At 52.1% G+C, this 23706-nt stretch overlaps 1 protein-coding gene across 1 annotated transcript in view; it reads left to right on the top strand.

Moving 5' to 3' along the window:
* Positions 1–23094, top strand: part of erp27 (endoplasmic reticulum protein 27) — a 30968-nt gene extending 7874 nt beyond the window's left edge. Inside the window, exons 2-7 of the mRNA XM_078204622.1 lie at positions 930–1021; positions 1432–1569; positions 4592–4705; positions 9689–9814; positions 13571–13768; positions 22963–23094. Of these exons, the coding sequence (XP_078060748.1) occupies positions 930–1021; positions 1432–1569; positions 4592–4705; positions 9689–9814; positions 13571–13768; positions 22963–23004 (710 nt within the window). The 3' untranslated portion in view covers positions 23005–23094. The remainder of the gene's footprint in view (positions 1–929; positions 1022–1431; positions 1570–4591; positions 4706–9688; positions 9815–13570; positions 13769–22962) is intronic.
* The last annotated feature ends 612 nt before the right edge of the window (positions 23095–23706 follow it).

The following is a 23706-nucleotide window of genomic DNA, read 5'->3' as shown; positions in this document are numbered from 1 at the left end:
TACTGAGGGAGTGCCGCACTGTCAGAGGGTCAGTGCTGAGGGAGTGCCACACTGTCAGAGGGTCAGTGCTGAGGGTGTGCCACACTGTCAGAGGGTCAGTACTGAGGGAGTGCCGCACTGTCAGAGGGTCAGTGCTGAGGGAGTGCCGCACTGTCAGAGGGTCAGTGCTGAGGGTGTGCCACACTGTCAGAGGGTCAGTGCTGAGGGTGTGTCACACTGTCAGAGGGTCAGTGCTGAGGAAGTGCCGCACTGTCGGAGGGTCAGTGCTGAGGGAGTGCCGCACTGTCAGAGGGTCAGTACTGAGGGAGTGCCGCACTGTCAGAGGGTCAGTGCTGAGGGAGTGCCGCACTGTCAGAGGGTCAGTACTGAGGGTGTGCCACACTGTCAGCGGGTCAGTGCTGAGGGAGTGCCGCACTGTCAGAGGGTCAGTGCTGAGGGTGCGCCACACTGTCAGAGGGTCAGTACTGAGGGAGTGCCGCACTGTCAGAGGGTCAGTGCTGAGGGAGTGCCGCACTGTCAGAGGGTCAGTGCTGAGGGAGGGCTGCACTGTCAGAGGGTCAGTGCTGAGGGAGTGCCGCACTGTCAGAGGGTCAGTGCTGAGGGAGTGCCGCACTGTCAGAGGGTCAGTGCTGAGGGAGTGCTGCACTGTCAGAGGGTCAGTACTGAGGGAGTGCCACACTGTCAGAGGGTCAGTACTGAGGGAGTGCCGCACTGTCAGAGGGTCAGTGCTGAGGGTGTGCCGCACTGTCAGAGGGTCAGTACTGAGGGAGTGCCGCACTGTCAGAGGGTCAGTACTGAGGGAGTGCCGCACTGTCAGAGGGTCAGTGCTGAGGGAGTGCCGCACTGTCAGAGGGTCAGTGCTGAGGGTGTGTCACACTGTCAGAGGGAGCTATCTCTGCCAGAAGGGTTTTATTGTGAGTGTTTTACAGATCCGTTCCGGAGAGTGTGGATGCTGAAGGATGTGGGGAATGCGGAGGATTTTATAAACGGCGCATCCGTCTCAGTTATCGCGTTTCTTAAGGTTGGTGATTTTTGCCAGACTCCATCATCGTCAACACATGGCCGAATGTCTGGGGGGAGGGGGGAGGGGCAGTGTGTCAGCGGTGGGTGTGGGGGGTGTGGGTGTGTGGGAGGGGGGTGTGGAAGTGTTCAGGGTGTTGGGGTGTGAGGGTGGGTGTCTCTGTGGGGGTTTATGGGGTGGGGTGGGTTTGGGGGTGGGGAGGTGTGTGGGGGTGCAGGGGGAGTGGGTGTGCAGTTGGGTATGGGGTGTGTGGGGTGTGTGTGGGGGGGGGGAAGTGTCTGGGTGTGTGGGAAGGGGCGTGGGTGTGGGAAGGGGCGTGGAGTGGAATCCGCCAGGATTGCTTTCCCAATCACTGAGTTTTCCAGCTTGTTCTGGCTTTCATCCTGAGTTTCTCACTGTCATTCCCACAGGATCTGGAATCTGACCACGCGGATGTTCTGAATGAAGTTCTCCAGTCGGTGAAGAATTTGCCCTTTGGGATCTGTTCCAATGTCACTGTCTGGAAGGAATATAACATCACCAATAGCACTATCAGCCTGTTCAGGAAGGTGAGAGTAAGAGAGACTCACAGTGAGGCTCAGAGAGAATCCATTCTGCACAATAACTGTGTACTCCAGACAGAAAAACTCCAAGCTCCCATCAACTCATCCCATCAACTCATCCTGTCCCATTCTCCCTCATTTCCATCCAGCTTCTCCTTAAATGTATCCATACTACTGACCTCAACCATTCCCCGTGGGAGCGAGTCCCACATTCTCCCCACTCCCCATGGGAGCGAGTCCCACATTCTCCCCACTCCCCATGGGAGCGAGTCCCACATTCTCCCCACTCCCTGTGGGATCGAGTCCCACATTCTCCCCACTCCCTGTGGAAGCGAGTCCCACATTCTCCCCACTCCCCGTGAGAGTGAATCCCACATTCTCCCCACTCCCTGTGGGAGTGAGTCCCACATTCTCCCCACTCCCCATGGGAGCGAGTCCCACATTCTTGATGGGTCGGATCAAGGAAAACCCCAAAGCTTTTTACTCTTATGTGAGAAGTGAAAGTATGACCAGGGTGAGGTTAGGGCCGGTCAAGGATAGTAGTGGGAACTTGTGCATGGAGTCAGAAGAGATAGGAGAGGCGATGAATGAATACTTTTCTTCAGTGTTCACCAAGGAGAGGGGCCATGTTTTTGAGGATGAGAGTGTGATACAGGCTGATAGGCTGGAGGAGGTAGATGTTCTGAGGGAAGATATATTTGCAATTTTGAAAACTCTGAGGGTTGATAAGTCCCCTGGGCCAGATGGGATATTTCCTAGGATTCTTTGGGCGGCAAAGGATGAGATTGCAGAGCCTTTAGCTTTGATCTTTGGGTCCTCACTGTCCACGGGGATAGTGCCAGAGGACTGGAGAGTGGCGAATGTTGTTCCTCTGTTCAAGAAAGGAAATAGGAATGACCCTGGTAATTATAGGCTGGTTAGTCTTACTTCGGTGATCGGTAAGTTAATGGAAAAGGTCCTGGGGGATAGGATTTATGACCATTTGGAAAGATGCAGCTTAATCCAGGATAGTCAACATGGATTCATGAAGGGCAAGTCTTGCCTCACAAATTTGATTGAATTCTTTGAGGAGGTAACTAGGTGTGTAGATGAAGATAGAGCAGTTGATGTCGTATACATGGATTTTAGTAAGGCGTTTGATAAGGTTCCCCATGGTCGGCTCATGAAGAAAGTAAGGAAGTGTGGGATAGAGGGAAATTTGGCCGATTGGATAAGTAACTGGCTATCTCATAGAAGACAGAGGGTGGTGGTGGATGGAAAATTTTCAGACTGGAGACCAGTTACCAGCGGTGTACCACAGGGATCAGTGTTAGGTCCTCTGCTATTTGTGATTTTTTCAATGACTTGGAGGAGGGGGCTGCAGGGTGGGTCAGTAAATTTGCTGATGACACCAAGATTGGTGGAGTAGTGGATGAGGTGGAAGGCTGTTGTCGGCTGCAAAGAGACATTGATAGGATGCAGAGCTGGGCCGAAAAATGGCAGATGGAGTTTAACCCTGATAAGTGCGAAGTGATTCATTTTGGTAGGACTAATTTGAATGCGGATTACAGGGTCAACCGCAGGGTTCTGAGGAATGTGGAGGGACAGAGAGATCTTGGGGTTCATATCCACAGAGCTCTGAAGGTTGCCACTCAAGTGGATAGAGCCGTGAAGAAGGCCTATAGTGTGTTAGCGTTTATTAACAGGGGGTTTGAGCTTAAGAGCCCTGGGGTTATGCTGCAACTGTACAGGACCTTGGTGAGACCACATTGGAATATTGTGTGCAGTTCTGGTCACCTCACTGTGGAAGCATTGGGAAGAGTGCAAAGGAGATTTACCAGGCGCTGCCTGGTTTGGAGGGTAGGTCTTATGAGGAAAGGTTGAGGGAGCTAGGGCTTTTCTCTTTAGAGCGGAGGAGGATGAGAGGCGACTTAATAGAGGTTTATAAGATGATGAGGGGGATAGATAGAGTGGACGTTCAGAGACTATTTCCTCGGGTGGATGTAGCTATTACTAGGGGGCATAACTATAAGGTTCATGGTGGGAGATACAGGAAGTATGTCCGAGGAAGATTCTTTACTCAGAGAGTGGTTGGGGTGTGGAATGGACTGCCTGGTTTGATAGTGGAGTCGGACACTTTAGGAACTTTCAAGAGATTATTGGATAGGCACATGGAGCACACCAGGATGATAGGGAGTGGGATAGCTTGATCTTGGTTTTGGACAAAGCTCGGCACAACATCGAGGGCCGAAGGGCCTGTACTGTGCTGTACTGTTCTATGTTCTACATGTTCTATTCTCCCCACTCCCTGTGGGAGTGAGTCCCACATTCTCCCCACTCCCTGTGGGAGCAAGTCCCCTCTGACACCAAGGGGCAATTTAGCATGGCCAATCAACCTAACCCGCACACCTTTGGAGTGTGGGAGGAAACCGGAGCACCCGGAGGAAACCCACGCAGACACAGGGAGAACGTGCAGACTCTGCACAGACAGTGACTCAAGGCTGGAATCGAACCCGGGACCCTGGCGCTATGAGGCAGCAGTGCTAACCACTGTGCCACCGTGCTGCCAATGTTTCCACGCCTGATATCACTGGGCTGAACGAGCTTTGTGCGAAGTGTACCAATGGACATCAATGACTGTGATGCCTTTCCCTGTCGAAGAGTGTGCTCAGCATCACTTTGGCCCTTGTGTTAAGGATGGTTGCTGGAGTTCTTTTATTCCATGAATGGGATGTGGCTGGGTCAGTGTTCACTGTCCATTCCTAATTGCCAGACCCTTCCCGAGTCGGCCAGGCCGCTGTGGATCTGGAGTCACATGTTTTTATTGAATTCAAATTCCACTATCTGCCCTGGGGGGATTGGAACCCGAGCCCCCAGAGCGTTAGCCTGGATTAGTAGCCCAGTGACGATACCACTACCCTCCCCGGTGTGTGAGCAGCGCGTACAGAATTGGATCTCAGCAGAAGAGAAGGAGGCAGAAGGCTGGAGGTGTGAGTGTGCTTTCTGATTGTGGAGGGTGTGTAACTCTGTCTATTTTCCTTTCTTTCAGTTTGATGAAGGGCGGATAGACTACGAGCTTAAAGATGGAGAGGTGGACCCAAGCCAAGTTATTCAGTTTCTACGGCAGAATGAAATGCGCCTCGTGATCGAATACAATCAGTTGGTAATTGGGGTTGGGTTGGGGTTAGGATTGGGGTTGGGTTGGGGTTGGGTTGGGGTTGGGTTGGGGTTGGGTTGGGGTTGGGTTGGGGTTGGGTTGGGGTTAGGATTGGGGTTGGGTTGGGGTTAGGATTGGGGTTGGGTTGGGGTTAGGATTGGTGTTGGGTTGGGGTTAGGATTGGGGTTGGGTTGGGGTTAGGATTGGGGTTGGGTTGAGGTTGGGTTGGGGTTAGGATTGGGATTGGGTTGGGGTTGGGTTGGGGTTGGGTTGGGGTTAGGGTTGGGGTTGGGTTGTGGTTGGGTTGGGGTTAGGGTTGGGGTTGGGTTGGGGTTGGGTTGGGGTTGGGTTGGGGTTAGGTTGGGGTTAGGATTGGGGTTAGGATTGGGGTTGGGTTGGGGTTAGGATTGGGGTTGGGTTGGGGTTAGGATTGGGGTTGGGTTGGGGTTAGGATTGGGGTTGGGTTGGGGTTGGGTTGGGGTTAGGATTGGGGTTGGGTTGGGGTTGGGGTTGGGTTGGGGTTGGGTTGGGGTTGGGTTGGGGTTGGGTTGGGGTTGGGGTTGGGGTTGGGTTGGGGTCAGGATTGAGGTTAGGGTGGGGGTAGGGTGGGGTTAGGGTAGGGGTTGGGTTGGGGTTGGGTTGGAGTTGGGTTGGGGTTGGGTTGGGGTTGGGTTGGGGTTGGGTTGGGGTTAGGATTGGGGTTTGGTTGGGGTTAGGATTGGGGTTAGGATTGGGGTTGGGTTGGGGTTGGGTTGGGGTTGGGATGGGGTTAGGATTGGTGTTGGGTTGGGGTTGGGTTGGGGTTAGGATTGGGGTTGGGTTGGGGTTGGGTTGGGGTTGGGTTGGGGTTAGGATTGGGGTTGGGTTGGGATTGGGTTGGGGTTGGGTTGGGGTTAGGATTGGGGTTGGGTTGGGATTGGGTTGGGGTTAGGATTGGGGTTGGGTTGGGGTTGGGTTGGGGTTGGGTTGGGGTTGGGTTGGGGTTGGGTTGGGGTTAGGGTGGGGTTAGGGTGGGGTTAGGTTGTGGTTAGGGTGGGGTTAGGGTGAGGTTAGGGTGGGGTTAGGGTGGGGATAGGGTGTGGTTAGGGTGGGGTTAGGATTGGGGTTGGGTTGGGTTGGGGTTAGGGTTGGGGTTGGGTTGGGGTTGGGTTGGGTTGGGGTTGGGTTGGGGTTAGGGTTGGGGTTGGGTTGGGGTTGGGTTGGGGTTGGGTTGGGGTTAGGTGGGGTTAGGGTGGGATTAGGGTGGGGTTAGGGGGGTAGGGTGGGGTTAGGGTGGGGTTAGGGTTGGGGTTGGGTTGGCGTTGGGGTTGGGTTGGGGTTGGGGTTGGGTTGGGGTTGGGTTGGGGTTAGGGTGGGGTTAGGGTGGGGCTAGGGTGGGGTTAGGGGGGTAGGGTGGGGTTAGGGTGGGGTTAGGGTTGGGTTGCGGTTGGAGTTGGGTTGGGGTTAGGATTGGGGTTAGGGTGGGGTTAGGGTGGGGTTAGGGTGGGGTTAGGGTGGGCTTAGGGTGGGGTTAGGGAGGGGTTAGGGTGGGGTTAGGGTAGGGTTAGGATGGGGTTAGGATGGGGTTAGGGTAGGGTTAGGGTGGGGTTAAGGTAGGGTTAGGGTGGGGTTCGGGTGGGGTTAGGGTGGGGTTAGGGTAGGGTTAGGGTGGGGTTAGGGTGGGGTTAGGGTGGGGTTAGGATGGGGTTAGGGTGGGGTTAGGGTGGGGTTAGGGTGGGGTTAGGGTGGGGCTAGGGTGGGGTTAGGGTGGGGTTAGGGTGGGGTTAGTGTAGGGTTAGGGTGGGGTTAGGGTGGGGATAGGGTGGGGTTAGGGTGGGGTTAGGGTGGGGTTAGGTGGGGTTAGGGTGGGCTTAGGGTGGGGTTAGGGAGGGGTTAGGGTGGGGTTAGGGTAGGGTTAGGATGGGGTTAGGATGGGGTTAGGGTAGGGTTAGGGTCGTGTTAAGGTAGGGTTAGGGTGGGGTTCGGGTGGGGTTAGGGTGGGGTTAGGGTGGGGTTAGGGTGGGGTTCGGGTGGGGTTAGGGTGGGGCTAGGGTGGGGTTAGGGTGGGGTTAGGGTGGGGTTAGGATGGAGTTAGGGTGGGGTTCGGGTGGGGTTAGGGTGGGGTTAGGGTGGGGCTAGGGTGGGGTTAGGGTGCTGTTAGGGTGGGGTTAGTGTAGGGTTAGGGTGGGGTTAGGGTGGAGTTAGGGTGGGGTTAGGGTGGGGTTCGGGTGGGGTTAGGGTGGGGTTAGGGTGGGGTTAGGGTGGGGTTAGGGTGGGGTTAGTGTAGGGTTAGGGTGGGGTTAGGGTGGGGTTAGGGTGGGGTTAGGGTGGGGTTAGGGTGGGGTTAGGTTGGGGTTAGGGTGGGGTTAGTGTAGGGTTAGGGTGGGGTTAGGGTGGGGTTAGGGTGGGGTTAGGGTGGGGTTAGGGTAGGGTGAGCCTGCTATTCCCCGGCTCAGGGACAATCCACCTCATCACATTGAATCTATAAAAGACTTGAACACACCGCACACCTCCTCCTCTGACTGGAATATGGGACCAACTCAAGCCAATAAAAAAAAACCATTTAAACTGAGCACAGGGGAAGACCAGTAACTGATGAATTTAGGATTGATTTGAGTGACTTTTTCACATAAAGAATCAACCCAGAGAATTCCCCGGGATAATGTAGGAAGGATTGGAGAGGAAATATCTTCATTGGTTGTATTCGGGGGGGACACTGAGCTTCCTCATTCATGTCAATCTGATGAAGCAAAAACCATCCTGACGTCCCCAAACTAGACCACCCTGCAATCCCGCAAGGAATTGAAGATTAATCTCCAACTGCAACCCCGGGGAGGTTTGATCCGAGAGTTTCACAATAAATCCGCCTTCTTCAACTCCTTGGGTTTTTAACGAGAAGACAAATGATCCAATCAGATGATGATGAAACTATATGTTTTCTGATTGGTCATGTGAAGTTGGGCTCCATGACAATGGAGATGTCAAGCGACCAATGGCGGAGGTGTGAAGACAGGAAGTAGGAGGAGGGAGGTCATGTGATGGAACCCTCCAGGAAAGATCCAACCAGAGCTGGAGGCCTGAAACCAACAGGAAAGCACCAATGAGCAGAGCTTCATCCTCCTCCAACACAGCCTGGTCCAACCTGATCCGACCCGACCCGATCCGACCCGACCCGATGAACAAAGCATCGTAGCTGTGAGGGACAGCTCGGTGGATAGGATATTAGGATGTAGATAGGCTGGAAAATTGGGCGGGGATCCTGGATTCAGGATTCAATCCTGGACTGGGGAGCGGCGCGGGCTTGGAGGGCTGAAGGGCCCGTTCCTGTGCTGTATTGTTCTTTGTTCTTTGACCCCATCCCCAACCTGACCCGACCCGACCCCGACCCCAACCCGACCCTGACCCGACCCCACCCAATCTGACCCCGACCCCAACCCGACCCTGACCCGACCCCGACCCCAACCCGACCCTGACCCGACCCCACCCCCAACCCGACCCCAAACCCAACTCGACTCCAACTCCAATCCCAACCCAACCCAACCCGACTGGACCCGACCCCGACCCAATCCCAAACCCCACCCCAACCCGACCCCAACCTGACACGACCCGACCCAACCCGACCCGACCTGACTCGACCCCAACCCGACCCCGACCCGACTCCCAACCCGATCCGACCCAACCCAATCTGACCCCAACCCAACCCGACCCCACCCCCAACCCGACCCCGAACCCACTCGACCCCAACTCCAATCCCAACCCAACCCAACCCCACCCCAACCCGAACCTGACCCCAACTCCAATCCCAACCCAACCCAACCCCACCCCAACCCGAACCTGACCCCAACTCCAATCCCACCCCAACCCCAGCCCAATCCAATCCCAGACCCAACCCCAATCCAACCCCACCCAAACCCCAACCCCAACCCCACCCCCACCCCAACTTCAACCTCAACCCAACCCCAACCCAACCCAACCCCAACCCAACCCTACCCCAACCCAACCCCGACCCCAATCCCAATCCCAACAGAACCCCAACCCAACCCCAACCCCACCCCCACCCCAACTTCAACCTCAACCCCAATCCCAACCCCACCCGAACCCCAATCCTAACCCTAACCCAACCTCAACCCCAACCCAACCCCACCCTGACCCCACCCTAACCCCAACCCAATCCCAACCCCAATCCCAACCCCAATCCAAACCCTAACCCAACCCCAACCCAATCCCAACTCCAATCCCAACACCACCCGAACCCCAATCCTAACCCCAACCCAATCCCAAACCCAATCCCAAACCCAATCCCAACCCCAATCCCAACCCCAACTCAATCCCAACCCCAATCCCAACCCAACCCCCAACCCAGCCCCAACCCCAACCCAACCCCAATCCAACACCACCCCATATCCCACCACAACCCCAGCCCAACCCAATCCCAAACCCAACCCCAACCCCAATCCAACCCCACCCAAACCCCAACCCCAACCACAACCCCACCCCCACCCCCACCCCAACCTCAACTCCAACCCCAATCCCAACCCCAATCCCAACCTAACCCCAATCCTAACCCCAACCCAACCCCAACCCAACCTCACCCTAACCCCACCCTAACCCCAACCCAACCCCAACCCCAACCCCATCCCAACCCCAACCCCATCCCAACGCCATCCCAACTTCATCCCAATCCCCAACCCAACCCCAACCCAACCCCAACCCCAATCCAATCCAATCCAATCCAACGCAACCCAACCCAATCCCCGACCCAACCCGATGCAATCCAACTCAATGAAAACCGACCCAATCCAACCAACAAAGTCCAGCCAAATCCAACCCATATCTATTGAGTCAATACCACCAAAATATTCCCTGAAATGAGGGAGAGGGAAAGATTGGGGCAAGTAATCGCCACAAGTAGCAGCTCCCCTCAAAGTTTACCACGACGCTGGGAAAAATATTGCCTTTGATAACAAGCTGGAAATGCAACTTACTTTGTTTCCTTCCGTTCTTTCCCAGGATGCAACTCAGATTTTTGGCTCCGGAATTCCCATTCACCTCCTGCTCCTGGTCAGCAAGAAATCATCTGGATATCAAGCGATCCTCAAACTGTTCCATGATGTTGCCCCAGAGTATCGGGGGAAGGTGAGTCACAGACACCATGGAGCAAGCAATTTCTAAAGGACTTTGACTGCCACTTCAATAGTTTACACCCCAGTCTGTTCACTACAGATTGTTCTTTGGAGAGAGATGCTGAGAGTAAGGTAGATTCCACCCTGCCTCAGTGAAGCTGCTGAGATTCAGAGTGTTGGGGTTAGAAGCTGGAGCCCCAGAGTGAGGCTACCTGGAGCACTTACACACCTGAGGATATTTCAGTTGCAGGATAGGATGGAATGAGATGCTTGGGTAGGAATTCAGCTGGAATAATGAGAAGATGAGGCCCTAGGCCCTTTCTGCTGTCGGTCACCTCTCTCACTTCAGATTCAGATGGAATTGGGTTCAAATCCTACTCGAGAAAGCAGAGAGCAATATTCAGGCTGGAACTCCCAGTGCTGTACTGAGGGAGTGCGGCACTGTCAGAGGGTCAGTACTGAGGGAGTGCCGCACTGTCAGAGGGTCAGTACTGAGGGAGTGCCGCACTGTCAGAGGGTCAGTACTGAGGGAGTGCGGCACTGTCAGAGGGTCAGTACTGAGGGAGTGCGGCACTGTCAGAGGGTCAGTACTGAGGGAGTGCCGCACTGTCAGAGGGTCAGTACTGAGGGAGTGCCGCACTGTCAGAGGGTCAGTACTGAGGGAGTGCCGCACTGTCAGAGGGTCAGTACTGAGGGAGTGCCACACTGTCAGAGGGTCAGTACTGAGGGAGTGCCGCACTGTCAGAGGGTCAGTACTGAGGGAGTGCCGCACTGTCAGAGGGTCAGTACTGAGGGAGTGCCGCACTGTCAGAGGGTCAGTACTGAGGGAGTGCCGCACTGTCAGAGGGTCAGTACTGAGGGAGTGCCGCACTGTCAGAGGGTCAGTACTGAGGGAGTGCCGCACTGTCAGAGGGTCAGTACTGAGGGAGTGCCGCACTGTCAGAGGGTCAGTACTGAGGGAGTGCCGCACTGTCAGAGGGTCAGTACTGAGGGAGTGCCGCACTGTCAGCAGTGCTGGATTCTGTATAGGATCCTATTTTCCCCTTCATACGTGGATTTTAAGATCCCGCAGCCACTATTTTAAGGAGAGGGGGTGTGTTTTCTCCGGTAACTTGGAGTTAATAGTTATCCCTCGACCAATATCCATCCGGCGGTCATTGTGTGTGTGGAATCTTGCTGTGTACAGATGGGATCTTGCGTTTCCTACAGTGACTTGTGAAGTACTTAATTGGCTATAAATTGTGTGTAAATCCCTTTTACAAGACATAAAATCCACAGCGAAGTAGATCCGAATTCTAATGCAGCGTTCGATCTACTCCCCAGTCTGTGATCACAATGCTGCCAGTGTGAGTTAGTCGGTGCAGCGAGAGTGTTTCTATCTGTGGGCAGGTCGGGAACTCCACACTGACTGGCAGCCTCTTGACCCTGACACCGGGGAGGGTCGTGTAAACCCAACCCGTGTCAGCGGAAGGACTGGACTGGGAACTTGCTTCACAACTTGCCCAGTTGAATTTTCCAGCGAGCTCCCACACTCACTTCCCACTAATGTCACGTTCTGCTGCCAACACTGATGTCCCTCACATTGGGGAGATCAGGAAAAGACGCACAGACACCCTCTCGTTACGCTAATGCTTCACAATTCCTCAGAGAGGGTGAGGGATCGTTCAAAATTCAGTGAACCTTGAAATTTCACCAGCAACAAGAATGTTGTCAAGTATTAGATTCCAATGGAAGGCAATTTGATCACAGATAATCTGTGCGTAATTTCAAAATACACCTGGTGTGGACCTTAATGTCTGCTCTTCTAGAATCAGAGAGCCATCCAGTGTAGAAAAGGCCCTTCAGCCCATCGAGTCTGCATCCACAATAAGGCGTTCGATAAGGTCCCCCATGCAAGACTTCTCGAGAAAGTGAGAGGGCATGGGATCCAAGGGGCTGTTGCCTTGTGGATCCAGAACTGGCTTGCCTGCAGAAGGCAGAGAGTGGTTGTAGATGGGTCTTTTTCTGAATGGAGGTCGGTCACCAGTGGAGTGCCCCAGGGATCTGTTCTGGGACCCTTGCAGTTTGTCATTTTCATAAATGACCTGGATGAGGAAGTGGAAGGATGGGTTGGTAAGTTTGCCGATGACACGAAGGTTGGTGGTGTGGTGGATAGTTTGGAGGGATGTCAGAAGCTGCAGCGTGACATAGATAGGATGCAAGACTGGGTGGAGAAGTGGCAGATGGACTTCAACCCAGATAAATGTGTAGTGGTACATTTTGGCAGGTCAAATGGGATGAAGGAGTATAATATCAAGGGTAAGACTCTTAGCAGTGTAGAGGATCAGAAGGACCTTGGGGACGGGTCCATAGGACTCTTAAATCGGCCTCGCAGGTAGAGGAGGTGGTTAAGAAGGCGTATGGTGTGCTGGCCTTCATCAATCGAGGGATTGAGTTTAGGAGTCGGGAGATAATGATGCAGCTTTATAAGACCCTCGTCAGACCCCACTTGGAGCACTGTGCTCAGTTCTGGTCGCCTCACTATAGGAAGGATGTGTTCAGTTCTGGTCGCCTTATTACAGGAAGGATGTAAAAATTATTGAAAGGGTGCAGAGAAGATTTACAAGGATGTTGTCTGGATTGGGTGGCATGCCTTATGAGGATAGGTTGAGGGAGCTCAGTCTTTTCTCCTTGGAGAGATGAAGGATGAGAGGTGACCTGATAGAGGTGTACAAGATGTTGAGAGGTATAGATCGGGTGGATTCTCGGAGGCTTTTTCCCAGGGCTGAAATGGCTGCTACGAGAGGACACAGGTTTAAGGTGCTGGGGAGTAGGTACAGAGGAGATGTCAGGGGTAAGTTTTTCACTCAGAGGGTGGTGGGTGAGTGGAATCGGCTGCCGTCAATGGTGGTGGAGGCAAACTCGATAGGGTCTTTTAAGAGACTTCTGGATGAGTACATGGGACTTAATAGGATTGAGGGTTATAGGTAAGCCTATATATAGGCCTAGGTAGGTAGGGACATGACCGGCACAACTTGTGGGCCGAAGGGCCTGTTTGTGCTGTAGTTTTTCTATGTTCTATGTTCTAAAGTTTATTTATTGGTCACAAGTAAGGCTGACATCAACAATGCAATGAAGTTACTGTGAAATTCCCCTCGTCGCCACAGTCCGGCGCCTGTTCGGGTCAATGCACCCTAACCAGCACGTCTTTCAGACTATGGGAGGAAACCGGAGCACCCGGAGGAAACCCACGCAGACACAGGGAGAACGTGCAAACTCCGCACAGACAGTGACCCAAGCTGGGAATCAAACGCGGGTCCCCAGCGCTGTGAGGCAGCAGTGCTAACCACTGTGCCACCGTGCTGCCACTGCCTCTGACGCAGGGTCATCCAGACTCGAAACGTTGGCTCTATTCTCTCTCCACAGATGCTGTCAGACCCGCTGAGATTTTCCAGCATTTTCTGTTTTTGTTTATAACTCCCACTTGGGCAGCGCGGTAGCACAAGTTGTTAGCACAACTCCAGGGACCCGGGTTCGATTCCCGGCTTGGGTCACTATGTGTGTGAAGTTTGAATGTTCTCCCCGTGTCTGCGTGGGTTTCCTCCGGGTGCTCCGGTTTCCTCCCACAGTCCGGAAGACGTGCTGGTTAGGGTGCATTTGCCGTGCTAAATTCTCCCTGAGTGTTACCCGAACAGTAACTTCATTGCAGTGTTAATGTAAGCCTACTTGTGACACTAATAAATAAACTTTAATAAAAACTTAAAACGTTCTCTCTCTCTCTCTCTCCCAGGTGATTTTTGTTCTGGTTGACACCGATGTGAGGGAGAACGTCCGTGTGATTTCATATTTCAAGGTGAAGGAAGCTGAGCTTCCTGCGTTCTGTCTCTTTCACGTGGAGACGGAGGCGGTGGATGTGATGAAGGCCAACAACAGCAGCACGGAGGCTCTGCGGCAATTCTGTAACAACTTCATGGAGGGGAAAGCCAAGGTGGATGACAGTCGTACGCGGCTAAACATCGGGGAACATGTCATCCCCAGCGCAGTGGCACGGTAACACAGTGGTTAGCATTGCTGCCTCACAGCACCGGGGACCCGGGTTCAATTCCCGTCCTTGGGTCACTGTCTGTGCGGAGTCTGCACATTCTCCCTGTGTCTGCGTGGGTTTCCTCCGGGTGCTCCGGTTTCCTCCCACAGTCTGAAAGATGTGCGGGTTAGGTGGATTGGCCGTGCTAAATTGACTCTTAGTGTCAGGGGATTAGGAGGGTAAATATGTGGGGATGGGGCCTGGGTGGGATTGTGGTTGGTGCAGACTTGATGGGCTGAATGGCCTCCTTCTGCGCTGTAGGGATTCTATGATTCTATTGTAGAATCAAACCATCCCAACCTCGAATCCTGTCCTCTTGCACAAACCTATTTTAAGCGCCCTCCCGCCACCCCCTCCACTGGCAGTTGTGGCTTCAGCCTGGTTGACACACTATGCTCAGGAAAACTCTCCCTAAAACTTTCTCCCTCTCTATTCCCTTCTTTAACATTCCCTCTCTGACCGGCTTTGATATCTGTCTGAACAGATTGTGTGGCCTGGGATTGAATTTACTTTCTTGTGAGGTTTTACTTCAGTAACTTGAAGAATGACTTGTCCGGAAATGCAGCTAACATTACGGAGCAGGCACTAGATGAATGCAGTTTGTTGTTGGGAGATACAGTTGCTGTGTGTGTCCCTCTGAAACTCATAGCAATATCAGTGTGACTGATCCTGGTGTGGTCGGAGCTGCTGATTGAGCCGAGACCAGCAGAGGGCAATCACGTTCCCAGCTCCCCAGTGCAGAGAATCCATTTAGTGTGTGAATTGGGGAGAAATTCTTACCCAAAAAAAAGGTGCAAACTCAGCACCTGCCTCTTGGCAACGAGGCCAACTTTCCATCTCATTACACAGAACATTTTCCACTGCCAGCACCATCAAACACTCCCAGGACAGGTACAGAATGGGGTTAGATACAGAGTAAAGCTCCCTCTACACCGTCCCCATCAAACACTCCCAGGACAGGTACAGCACAGGATTAGATACAGAGTAAAGCTCCCGGTACACTGTCCCCCATCAAACACTCCCAGGACAGGTACAGCACGGGGTTAGATACAGAGTAAAGCTGCCTCTACACCGTCCCCCATCAAACACTCCCAGGACAGGTACAGCACGGGGTTAGATACAGAGTAAAGCGCCCTCTACACTGTCCCCATCAAACACCCCCAGGACAGGTACAGCAGGGGGTTAGATACAGAGTAAAGCTCCCTCTACACTGTCCCCATCAAACACTCCCAGGACAGGTACAGCACGGGGTTAGATACAAAGTAAAGCTGCCTCTACACCGTCCCCATCAAACACTCCCAAGACAGGTACAGCACGGGGTTAGATACAGAGTAAAGCTCCCGCTCCACTGTCCCCCATCAAACACTCCCAGGACAGGTACAGCATGGAGTTAGATACAGAGTAAAGCTGCCTCTGCACTGTCCCCATCAAACACTCCCAGGACAGGTACAGCACAGGGTTAGATACAGAGTAAAGCTGCCTCTACACTGTCCCCATCAAACACTCCCAGGACAGGTACAGCACGGGGTTAGATACAGAGTAAAGCTGCCTCTACACTGCCCCCATCAGGACAGGTGGATTGGCCGTGCTAAATTGCTCCTTCGTGTCAGGGGGTCTATCTAGGATAAATGCATGGGAATAGGGCCTGGGTGGGATTGTGGTCTGTGCAGACTCGATGGGCCAAATGGCCTCCTTCTGCACTGTCAGGTTGTATAATTCTTCTATGATTCTATGACCATGAAACCATTGTCGATTGTCGGAAAAACGCAGCTGGTTCACTAATGTCCTTTAGGGAAGGAAATCTGCCGTCCTTACCCGGTCTGGCCTACATGTGACTCCAGAGCCACAGCTATGTGGTTGACTCCCAGCTGCACCTCAGGCAACTGGGGACAGGCAATAAATTCTTGCCCAGCCAGCGACGCCCATGTCCCACAAAAAACATATAAGGAATGGACACTGGAGTGACTGAGGGGGTGGGGGCAGGGAGGGGTTGCTGCTGTACCCCAGAAGGGGTGAGCACTTTCAGCATGGGAGACAGTTTGAGAATTGAAAGCAGAAAACTGTGTTTAGAATGTTCTGTTCACACCCACAGTTCCTGTCCAACTCTCATTCTCGCATTCAGTTTTAAACCAAACCTGACACTGCTTGTGTGAATGATTGAAATGGGATCCTGTTTTTAAACACTTGCCTGTCACGATGTCGGGACAGAATTTAAACAGCACTGTGAGGGTTTCTGAAGTATCTCATTGTCAGACAAGCCATGTGTAAAATTAACCTTCATTTAACTTTCCCCTGGGTCATTTACTGACATGTTAAACAACAACTGAGGGTGAAAGAGTTAAACTCACCTGAATTAACCCCGTAAAGTCCCTGTGTTTCTTCTCAGCTCCCCGAAACCTGCCAGTCGATGCCTCCCAAACTCTCCAAAACAAAGAACAAAGAACAGTACAGCACAGGAACAGGCCCTTCGGCCCTCCAAGCCTGCGCTGATCATGATACCTGCCTAAACTAAAACCGCATGCACTTATGGAGTTAGAACTTAGAACATAGAACATTACAGCACAGTACAGGCCCTTCGGCCCTCGATGTTGCGCCGACCGGTGAAACCAATCTTAAGCCCATCTCACCTACACAATTCCAATATCATCCATATGTTTATCCAATGACCATTTAAATGCCCTTAATGTTGGCGAGTCCACAACTGCTGCAGGCAGGGCATTCCACGCCCTTACTACTCTCTGAGTGAAGAACCTACCTCTAACATCTGTCCTATATCTATCACCCCTCAATTTAAAGCTATGTCCCCTCGTGCTAGCCATCACCATCCGAGGAAAAAGGCTCTCACTATCCACCCTATCTAACCCTCTGATCATCTTGTATGCCTCTATTAAGTCACCTCTTAACCTTCTTCTCTCTAACGAAAACAACCTCAAGTCCCTCAGCCTTTCCTCATAAGACCTTCCCACCATACCAGGCAACATCCTAGTAAATCTCCTCTGCACCCTTTCCAATGCTTCCACATCCTTCCTACAATTCGGTGACCAGAACTGTACACAATACTCCAAGTGCGGCCGCACCAGAGTTTTGTACAGCTGCAACATGACCTCCTGGCTCCAAAACTCAATCCCTCTACCAATGAAAGCTAACACTCCGTATGCCTTCTTAACAACCCTATCAACCTGGGTGCCAACTTTCAGGGATCTATGCACATGGACACTGAGATCTCTCTGTTCATCCACACTACCAAGTATCTTACCATTAGCCCAGTACTCTGTAATCCTGTTACTCCTTCCAAAGTGAATCACCTCACACTTTTCCGCATTGAACTCCATTTGCCACCTCTCAGCCCAGCACTGCAGCTTATCTATGTCCCTCTGTAACCTGCAACAACCTTCCGCACTGTCCACAACTCCACCGACTTTAGTGTCATCTGCAAATTTACTAACCCATCCTTCTACGCCCTCATCCAGGTCATTTATAAAAATGACAAAGAGCAGTGGCTCCAAAACAGATCCTTGCGGTACACCACTAGTAACTGAACCCCAGGATGAACATTTCCCATCAACCACCACCCTCTGTCTTCTTACAGCTAGCCAATTCCTGATCTAAACCACTAAATCACCCTCAATCCCATGCCTCCGTATTTTCTGCAATAGCTTACCGTGGGGAACCTTATCAAACGCTTTGCTGAAATCCATATACACCACATCAACCGCTTTACCCTCATCCACCTCTTTGGTCACCTTCTCAAAGAACTCAATAAGGTTTGTGAGGCACGACCTACCCTTCACAAAACCGTGTTGACTATCCCTAATCAAATTCTTCCTTTCTAGATGATTATAAATCCTATATCTTATAATCCTTTCCAAAACTTTGCCCACAACAGAAGTAAGGCTCACTGGTCTATAATTACCAGGGTTGTCTCTACTCCCCTTCTTGAACTAGGGGACAACATTTGCTATCCTCCAGTCTTCTGGCACTATTCCTGTAGACAATGATGACATAAAGATCAAAGCCAAAGGCTCTGCAATCTCCTCCCTAGCCTCCCAGAGAATCCTGGGATAAATCCCATCCAGCCCAGGAGACTTATCTATTTTCACACTTTCCAGAATTGCTAACACCTCCTCCTTATTAACCTCAATCCTGTCTAGTCCAATAGCCTGTATCTCAGTATTCTCCTCGACAACATTGTCTTTTTCCTGCGTGAATACTGATGAAAAATATTCATTTAGCGCCTCTCCTATCTCTTCAGGCTCCACGCACAACTTCCCACTACTGTCCTTGACTGGCCCTAATCTTACCCTAGTCATTCTTTTATTCCTGACATACCTATAGAAGGCTTTAGGGTTTTCCTTGATCCTACCTGCCAAAGACTTCTCATGTCCCCTCCTGGCTCTTCTTTAGGTCCTTCCTGGCTAACTTGTAACTCTCAAGGCCCTAACTGAGCCTTCACGTCTCATCTTTACATAAGTCTCCTTCTTCCTCTTCACAAGAGATTCAACTTCTTTAGTAAATCACAGTCCCCTCGCTCAACCACTTCCTCCCTGCCTGACAGGTACATACTTATCAAGGACACGCAGTAGCTGTTCCTTGAACAAGCTCCACATTTCAATTGTGCCCATCCCCTGCAGTTTCCTTCCCCAACCTATGCATCCTAAATCTCGCCTAATCGCATCATAATTTCCTTTCCCCCAGCTATAACTCTTGCCCTTTGGTATATACCTATTCCTTTCCATCCCGAAAGTAAACGTAACCGAATTGTGGTCACTATCACCAAAGTGCTCCCCTACCTCCAAATCTAACACCTGGCCTGGTTCATTACCCAGTACCAAATCCAATGTGGCCTTGCCTCTTGTTGGCCTATCTACATACTGTGTCAGGAAACCTTCCTGCACACATTGGACAGAAACTGACCCCTCTAAAGTACTCGAACTATCGCTTTTCCAGTCAATATGTGCAAAGTTAAAGTCCCCCATAACAAGTACCCTGTTACTTTCGCTCCTATCCAGAATCATCTTTCCAATCCTTTCCTCTACATCTCTGGAACTTTTCAGAGGCCTATAGAAAACTCCCAACAGGGTGACCTCTCCTTTCCTGTTTCTAACCTCAGCCCATACTACCTCAGTAGACAAGTCCTCATCAAACGTCCTTTCTGCCACCGTAATACTGTCCTTGACTAACAATGCCACACCTCCACCTCTTTTACCACCTTCCCTGCTCTTGCTGAAACATCTAAACCCCGGGACCTGCAACAACCATTCCTGTCCCTGCTCTATCCATGTCTCCGAAATGGCCACAACATCAAAGTCCCAGGTACCAACCCATGCTCCAAGTTCACCCACCTTATTCCGGATGCTCCTGGCGTTGAAGTATACACACTTCAAACCACCTTCCTGCCTGCCAGTACACTCCTGCAACCTTGAAACCTTATCCATGACCTCACTACTCTCAACCTCCTGTACACTGGAGCTACAATTCATATCTTTCCATTCCCATCCTATTCATATCTTCATCTCGTTGCCCCTTAAATGCCGCTATCGTACCTGCTCCCACCACCTCCCCGGGCAGTACGTTCCAGACATTCACCACCCTCTGTGTAAAAGACTTCCCTCACACATCTCCTCTAAACTTCTCCCCACGCACCTTAAACCTATGTCCCCTCGTGCTTGACTTTTCTACCCTAGGCAAGAACATCTGACTATCCACTCTGTCCATGCCTCTCATAATCTTGTAGACTTCTATCAGGTCGCCCCTCAACCTCCGTCGATCAAGAGAACAAACCAAGTTTCTCCAACCTCTCCTCATAGCTAATGCCCTCCAAACCAGGCAACATCCTGGTAAATCTTTTCTGTACCCTCTCTAAAGCCTCCATATCCTTCCGGTAGTGTGGCGACCAGAATTGAACATTATATTCCAAATGAGGCCTAACCAAGGTTCTGTACAGCTGCAACATGACTTGCCAATTTTTAAACTCAATGTCCCGACCGATAGAGTATGAAGATTAGCAGTCAAATTTTCCACGTTAATGAGGGAAGGAATTTCATTTCTCCGTTCAGTCTAAGCCAGTGCGGTGATCACATTGCTTTTCCAGCTTCTAATTTTATTATTTTAGATCACAGAGCTTTGTGTTAAATAAAGAACAAAGTCGGACATCCTAACCACATCCACACAGGATGTGGGAAACTCCTAACGCCAGCACACACTCCAGAATCCCAACCCCATCCCCATGTCTTCAGTTCAGGTCCAATAACAACATTCCCACCAGCTGGGACACGGGAAACAGGTTCCGGGGAACCTGGACTCTGAGAATTACTCTGCACCTGCGAAAACTTACTGCCCCCACAACCCTTCGTCAGCCCAGGGGATTTCTGAGGATAAAGGAGTTCAGCAGGGTAGAATCATAGAATCATAGAAACCCTACAGTGCAGAAGGAGGCCATTCGGCCCATCGAGTCTGCGCTGACCACAATCCCACCCAGACCCTACCCCCATATCCCTACATATTTACCCGCTAATCCCTCTAACCTACGCATCTCAGGACACTAAGGGCAATTTTTAGCATGGCCAATCAACCTAACCCGCACATCTTTGGACTGTGGGAGGAAACCGGAGCACCCGGAGGAAACCCACGCAGACACGAGGAGAATGTGCAAACTCCACACAGACAGTGACCCGAGCCGGGAATCGAACCCAGGTCCCTGGAGCTGTGAAGCAGCAGTGCTAACCACTGTGCTACCGTGCCGCCCCATTAACACTGCAATGAAGTTACTGTGAATTTCCCCTAGTCGCCACACTCCGGCGCTTGTTCGGATCAATGCACCCTAACCAGGATGTCTTTCATGCTGTGGGAAGAAACCGGAGCACCCGGAGGAAACCCACGCAAACACGGGGAGAACGTGCAAACTCCGCACAGACAGTGACCCAAGCCGGGAATCGAACCCGGGACCCTGGTGCTGTAAGGCAGCAGTGCTAACCACTGTGCCACCGTGCCGGTAGAAAGAGAGAGTCAGAGACAGAGACAGAGACAGAGAGAGAGAGAGAGAGAGAGAGACAGACAGAGAAACAGAGAGAGAGAGACAGAGAGACAGAGACAGAGAGTGCAGAACCTTCGACTGAGAGCCAGGCTGTTCAGGGGGGTTGTCAGCAAGCGTTTCCTCACACAGTGGGGAGTGGAAGTCTGTATTTTGGAGTCTCAATACTGAGATCGCCGGTGGGTGGGGGTGGGAGAGGGGGGCGGAGGGGGGGGGGGGGGGGGGGTGGGGGTGGGGGTTAATGGTCGGAGATTTGGAGCGAACATGACTAAATAGAGTTGAGGTTCAGATCAGCCAAACAACATGAGAGAGAGAGTGAGAGTGAGTGCGAGAGAGTGAGAGTGCGAGAGAGTGAGAGTGTGAGAGAGAGAGAGTGTGTGAGAGAGTGTGTGAGAGAGAGTGTGAGACAGAGAGAGTGTGAGAGAGTGTGAGAGAGAGAGAGAGTGTGAGAGTGTGTGAGAGAGTGTGTGAGAGAGAGTGTGAGACAGAGAGAGTGTGAGAGAGAGTGAGAGAGAGTGTGAGAGCGTGTGAGAGAGTGTGTGAGAGCGAGTGTGAGACAGAGAGAGTGTGAGAGAGAGAGTGTGAGAGAGAGTGAGAGTGTGAGAGTGTGTGAGAGAGTGCGTGAGAGAGAGTGTGAGAGAGTGTGAATGTGTGTGAGACAGTGTGTGAGAGAGTGTGTGAGAGAGAGAGTGAGAGTGAGAGAGTGTGAGAGAGTGCGAGAGAGAGTGTGAGAGTGTGTGAGAGTGTGTGAGAGAGTGTGTGAGAGAGTGTGTGAGAGAGTGTGTGAGAGAGTGTGTGAGAGAGAGAGAGTGAGAGAGAGTGTGAGAGTGTGTGAGAGATTGTGTGAGAGAGAGTGTGAGACAGAGAGAGTGTGAGAGAGAGAGTGTGAGAGAGAGAGTGTGTGAGAGAGTGTGTGAGAGAGAGTGAGAGAGAGTGTGAGAGTGTGTGAGAGAGTGTGTGAGAGAGTGTGTGAGAGAGAGAGTGAGAGAGTGTGAGAGAGAGTGTGAGAGAGTGTGAGAGAGAGTGTGAGAGTGTGAGAGAGTGTGTGAGAGAGTGTGTGAGAGAGTGTGTGAGAGAGAGAGAGTGAGAGAGAGTGTGAGAGAGTGTGTGAGAGAGTGTGTGAGAGAGAGTGTGAGAGAGTGCGAGAGAGAGTGTGAGAGTGTGAGAGAGAGTGTGAGAGAGTGTATGAGAGAGAGTGTGAGACAGAGAGAGTATGAGAGAGAGAGTGTGAGAGAGTGTGAGAGTGTGAGAGAGAGAGTGTGTGAGAGAGAGAGTGAGGGAGAGTGTGTGAGAGAGTGTGAGAGAGAGTGTGAGAGAGAGAGAGTGTGAGACAGAGAGAGTGTGAGAGTGTGAGAGACAGTGTGAGAGAGAGTGTGAGAGAGAGAGTGTGTGTGAGAGAGAGAGTGAGGGAGAGAGAGAGTGAGGGAGAGAGTGAGAGATAGAGTCAGAGAGAGAAAGCGGAGACTGAGGGGGAGGGAGGAGAGTGAGAGATAGAGTGAAGGAGAGAAAGTGTGTGGAGACTGAGGGGGTACAGAGTGGCAGATGGAGGGGGGAGAGGGTGGTGGATGGAGGAGGGAGAGAGTGGTGGATGGAGGAGGGAGAGAGTGGCGGATAGGGGAGGGACAGAGTGGTGGATGGAGGGGAGAGAGTGGTGGATGGAGGGGGGTGAGAGTGGTGAATGGAGGGGGGTAGAGTGGCGGATGGAGGGGGGGAGAGAGTGGCGGATGGAGGGGGGAGAGAGTGGTGGATGGAGGGGGGGAGAGAGTGGTGGATGGAGAGGGGAGAGAGTGGCGGATGGAGGGGGGGAGAGTGGTGGATGGAGGAGGGACAGAGTGACGGATGGAGGGGGGAGAGTGGTGGATGGATGGAGGAGGGACAGAGTGGCGGATGGAGGGGGGAGAGTGGTGGATGGAGGGAGGAGAGAGTGGTGGATGGAGGAGGGACAGAGTGGCGGATGGAGGGGGGGGAGGGTGGCGGATGGAGTGGGTGTGTGAGACGGACAGGGGGAGGGAGAGGTGGCAAGATGTGAAGATTTACAGCAGCTGAAATTCCTCTCCCTCTTTTTCAGAGCCCAGTGAAGCCTCCAAGGCCCCCGTCCGAGGAACTGTAAAGCTCAGGAATGGAGAGTTTGGTTACGTGTTTGCATTTTCTTACACTAAATTCACAGCAAGCGGTCACAAATAAAGCTTCAAGATTCACTGTGAAAGGATCGGGTCCTGATTCCATACTGACTACAGGCACAAAACCCATATCTTAACCCGGAATTAAACTTACAAAAACTCACAACCTGCTGTCCTGTAACTCCAACAATTTCAACTCTGTATCTAACCCCGTGCTGTACCTGTCCTGGGAGTGTTTGATGGGGTAAGAAGTTTAACAACACCAGGTTAAAGTCCAACAGCTTTATTTGGTAGCAAAAGTCACACAAGCTTTCGGAGCTCCAAGCCCCTTCTTCAAGTGTTTGATGGGGACAGTGTAGAGGGAGCTTTACTCTGTATCTAACCCCGTGCTGTACCTGTCCTGGGAGTGTTTGATGGGGACAGTGTAGAGGGAGCTTTACTCTGTATCTAACCCCGTGCTGCATCTGTCCTGGGGGTGTTTGGTGGGGGACAGTTTAGAGAGAGCTTTACTCTGTATCTAAGCCCGTGCTGTGCCTGTCCTGGGAGTGTCTGATGAGGACTGTGTAGAGGGAGCTTTACTCTATATCTAACCCTGTGCTGCACATGTCCTGGGAGTGTTTGTTGGGGACAGTGCAGAGGGAGCTTTACTCTGTATCTAACCCCGTGCTGTACGTGTCCTGGGAGTGTTTGAT

Source organism: Mustelus asterias, unplaced genomic scaffold (assembly GCF_964213995.1).
Source record: "Mustelus asterias unplaced genomic scaffold, sMusAst1.hap1.1 HAP1_SCAFFOLD_400, whole genome shotgun sequence".
NCBI lineage: Eukaryota > Metazoa > Chordata > Chondrichthyes > Carcharhiniformes > Triakidae > Mustelus > Mustelus asterias.
This window is presented reverse-complemented; position numbering and strand designations above follow the sequence as displayed.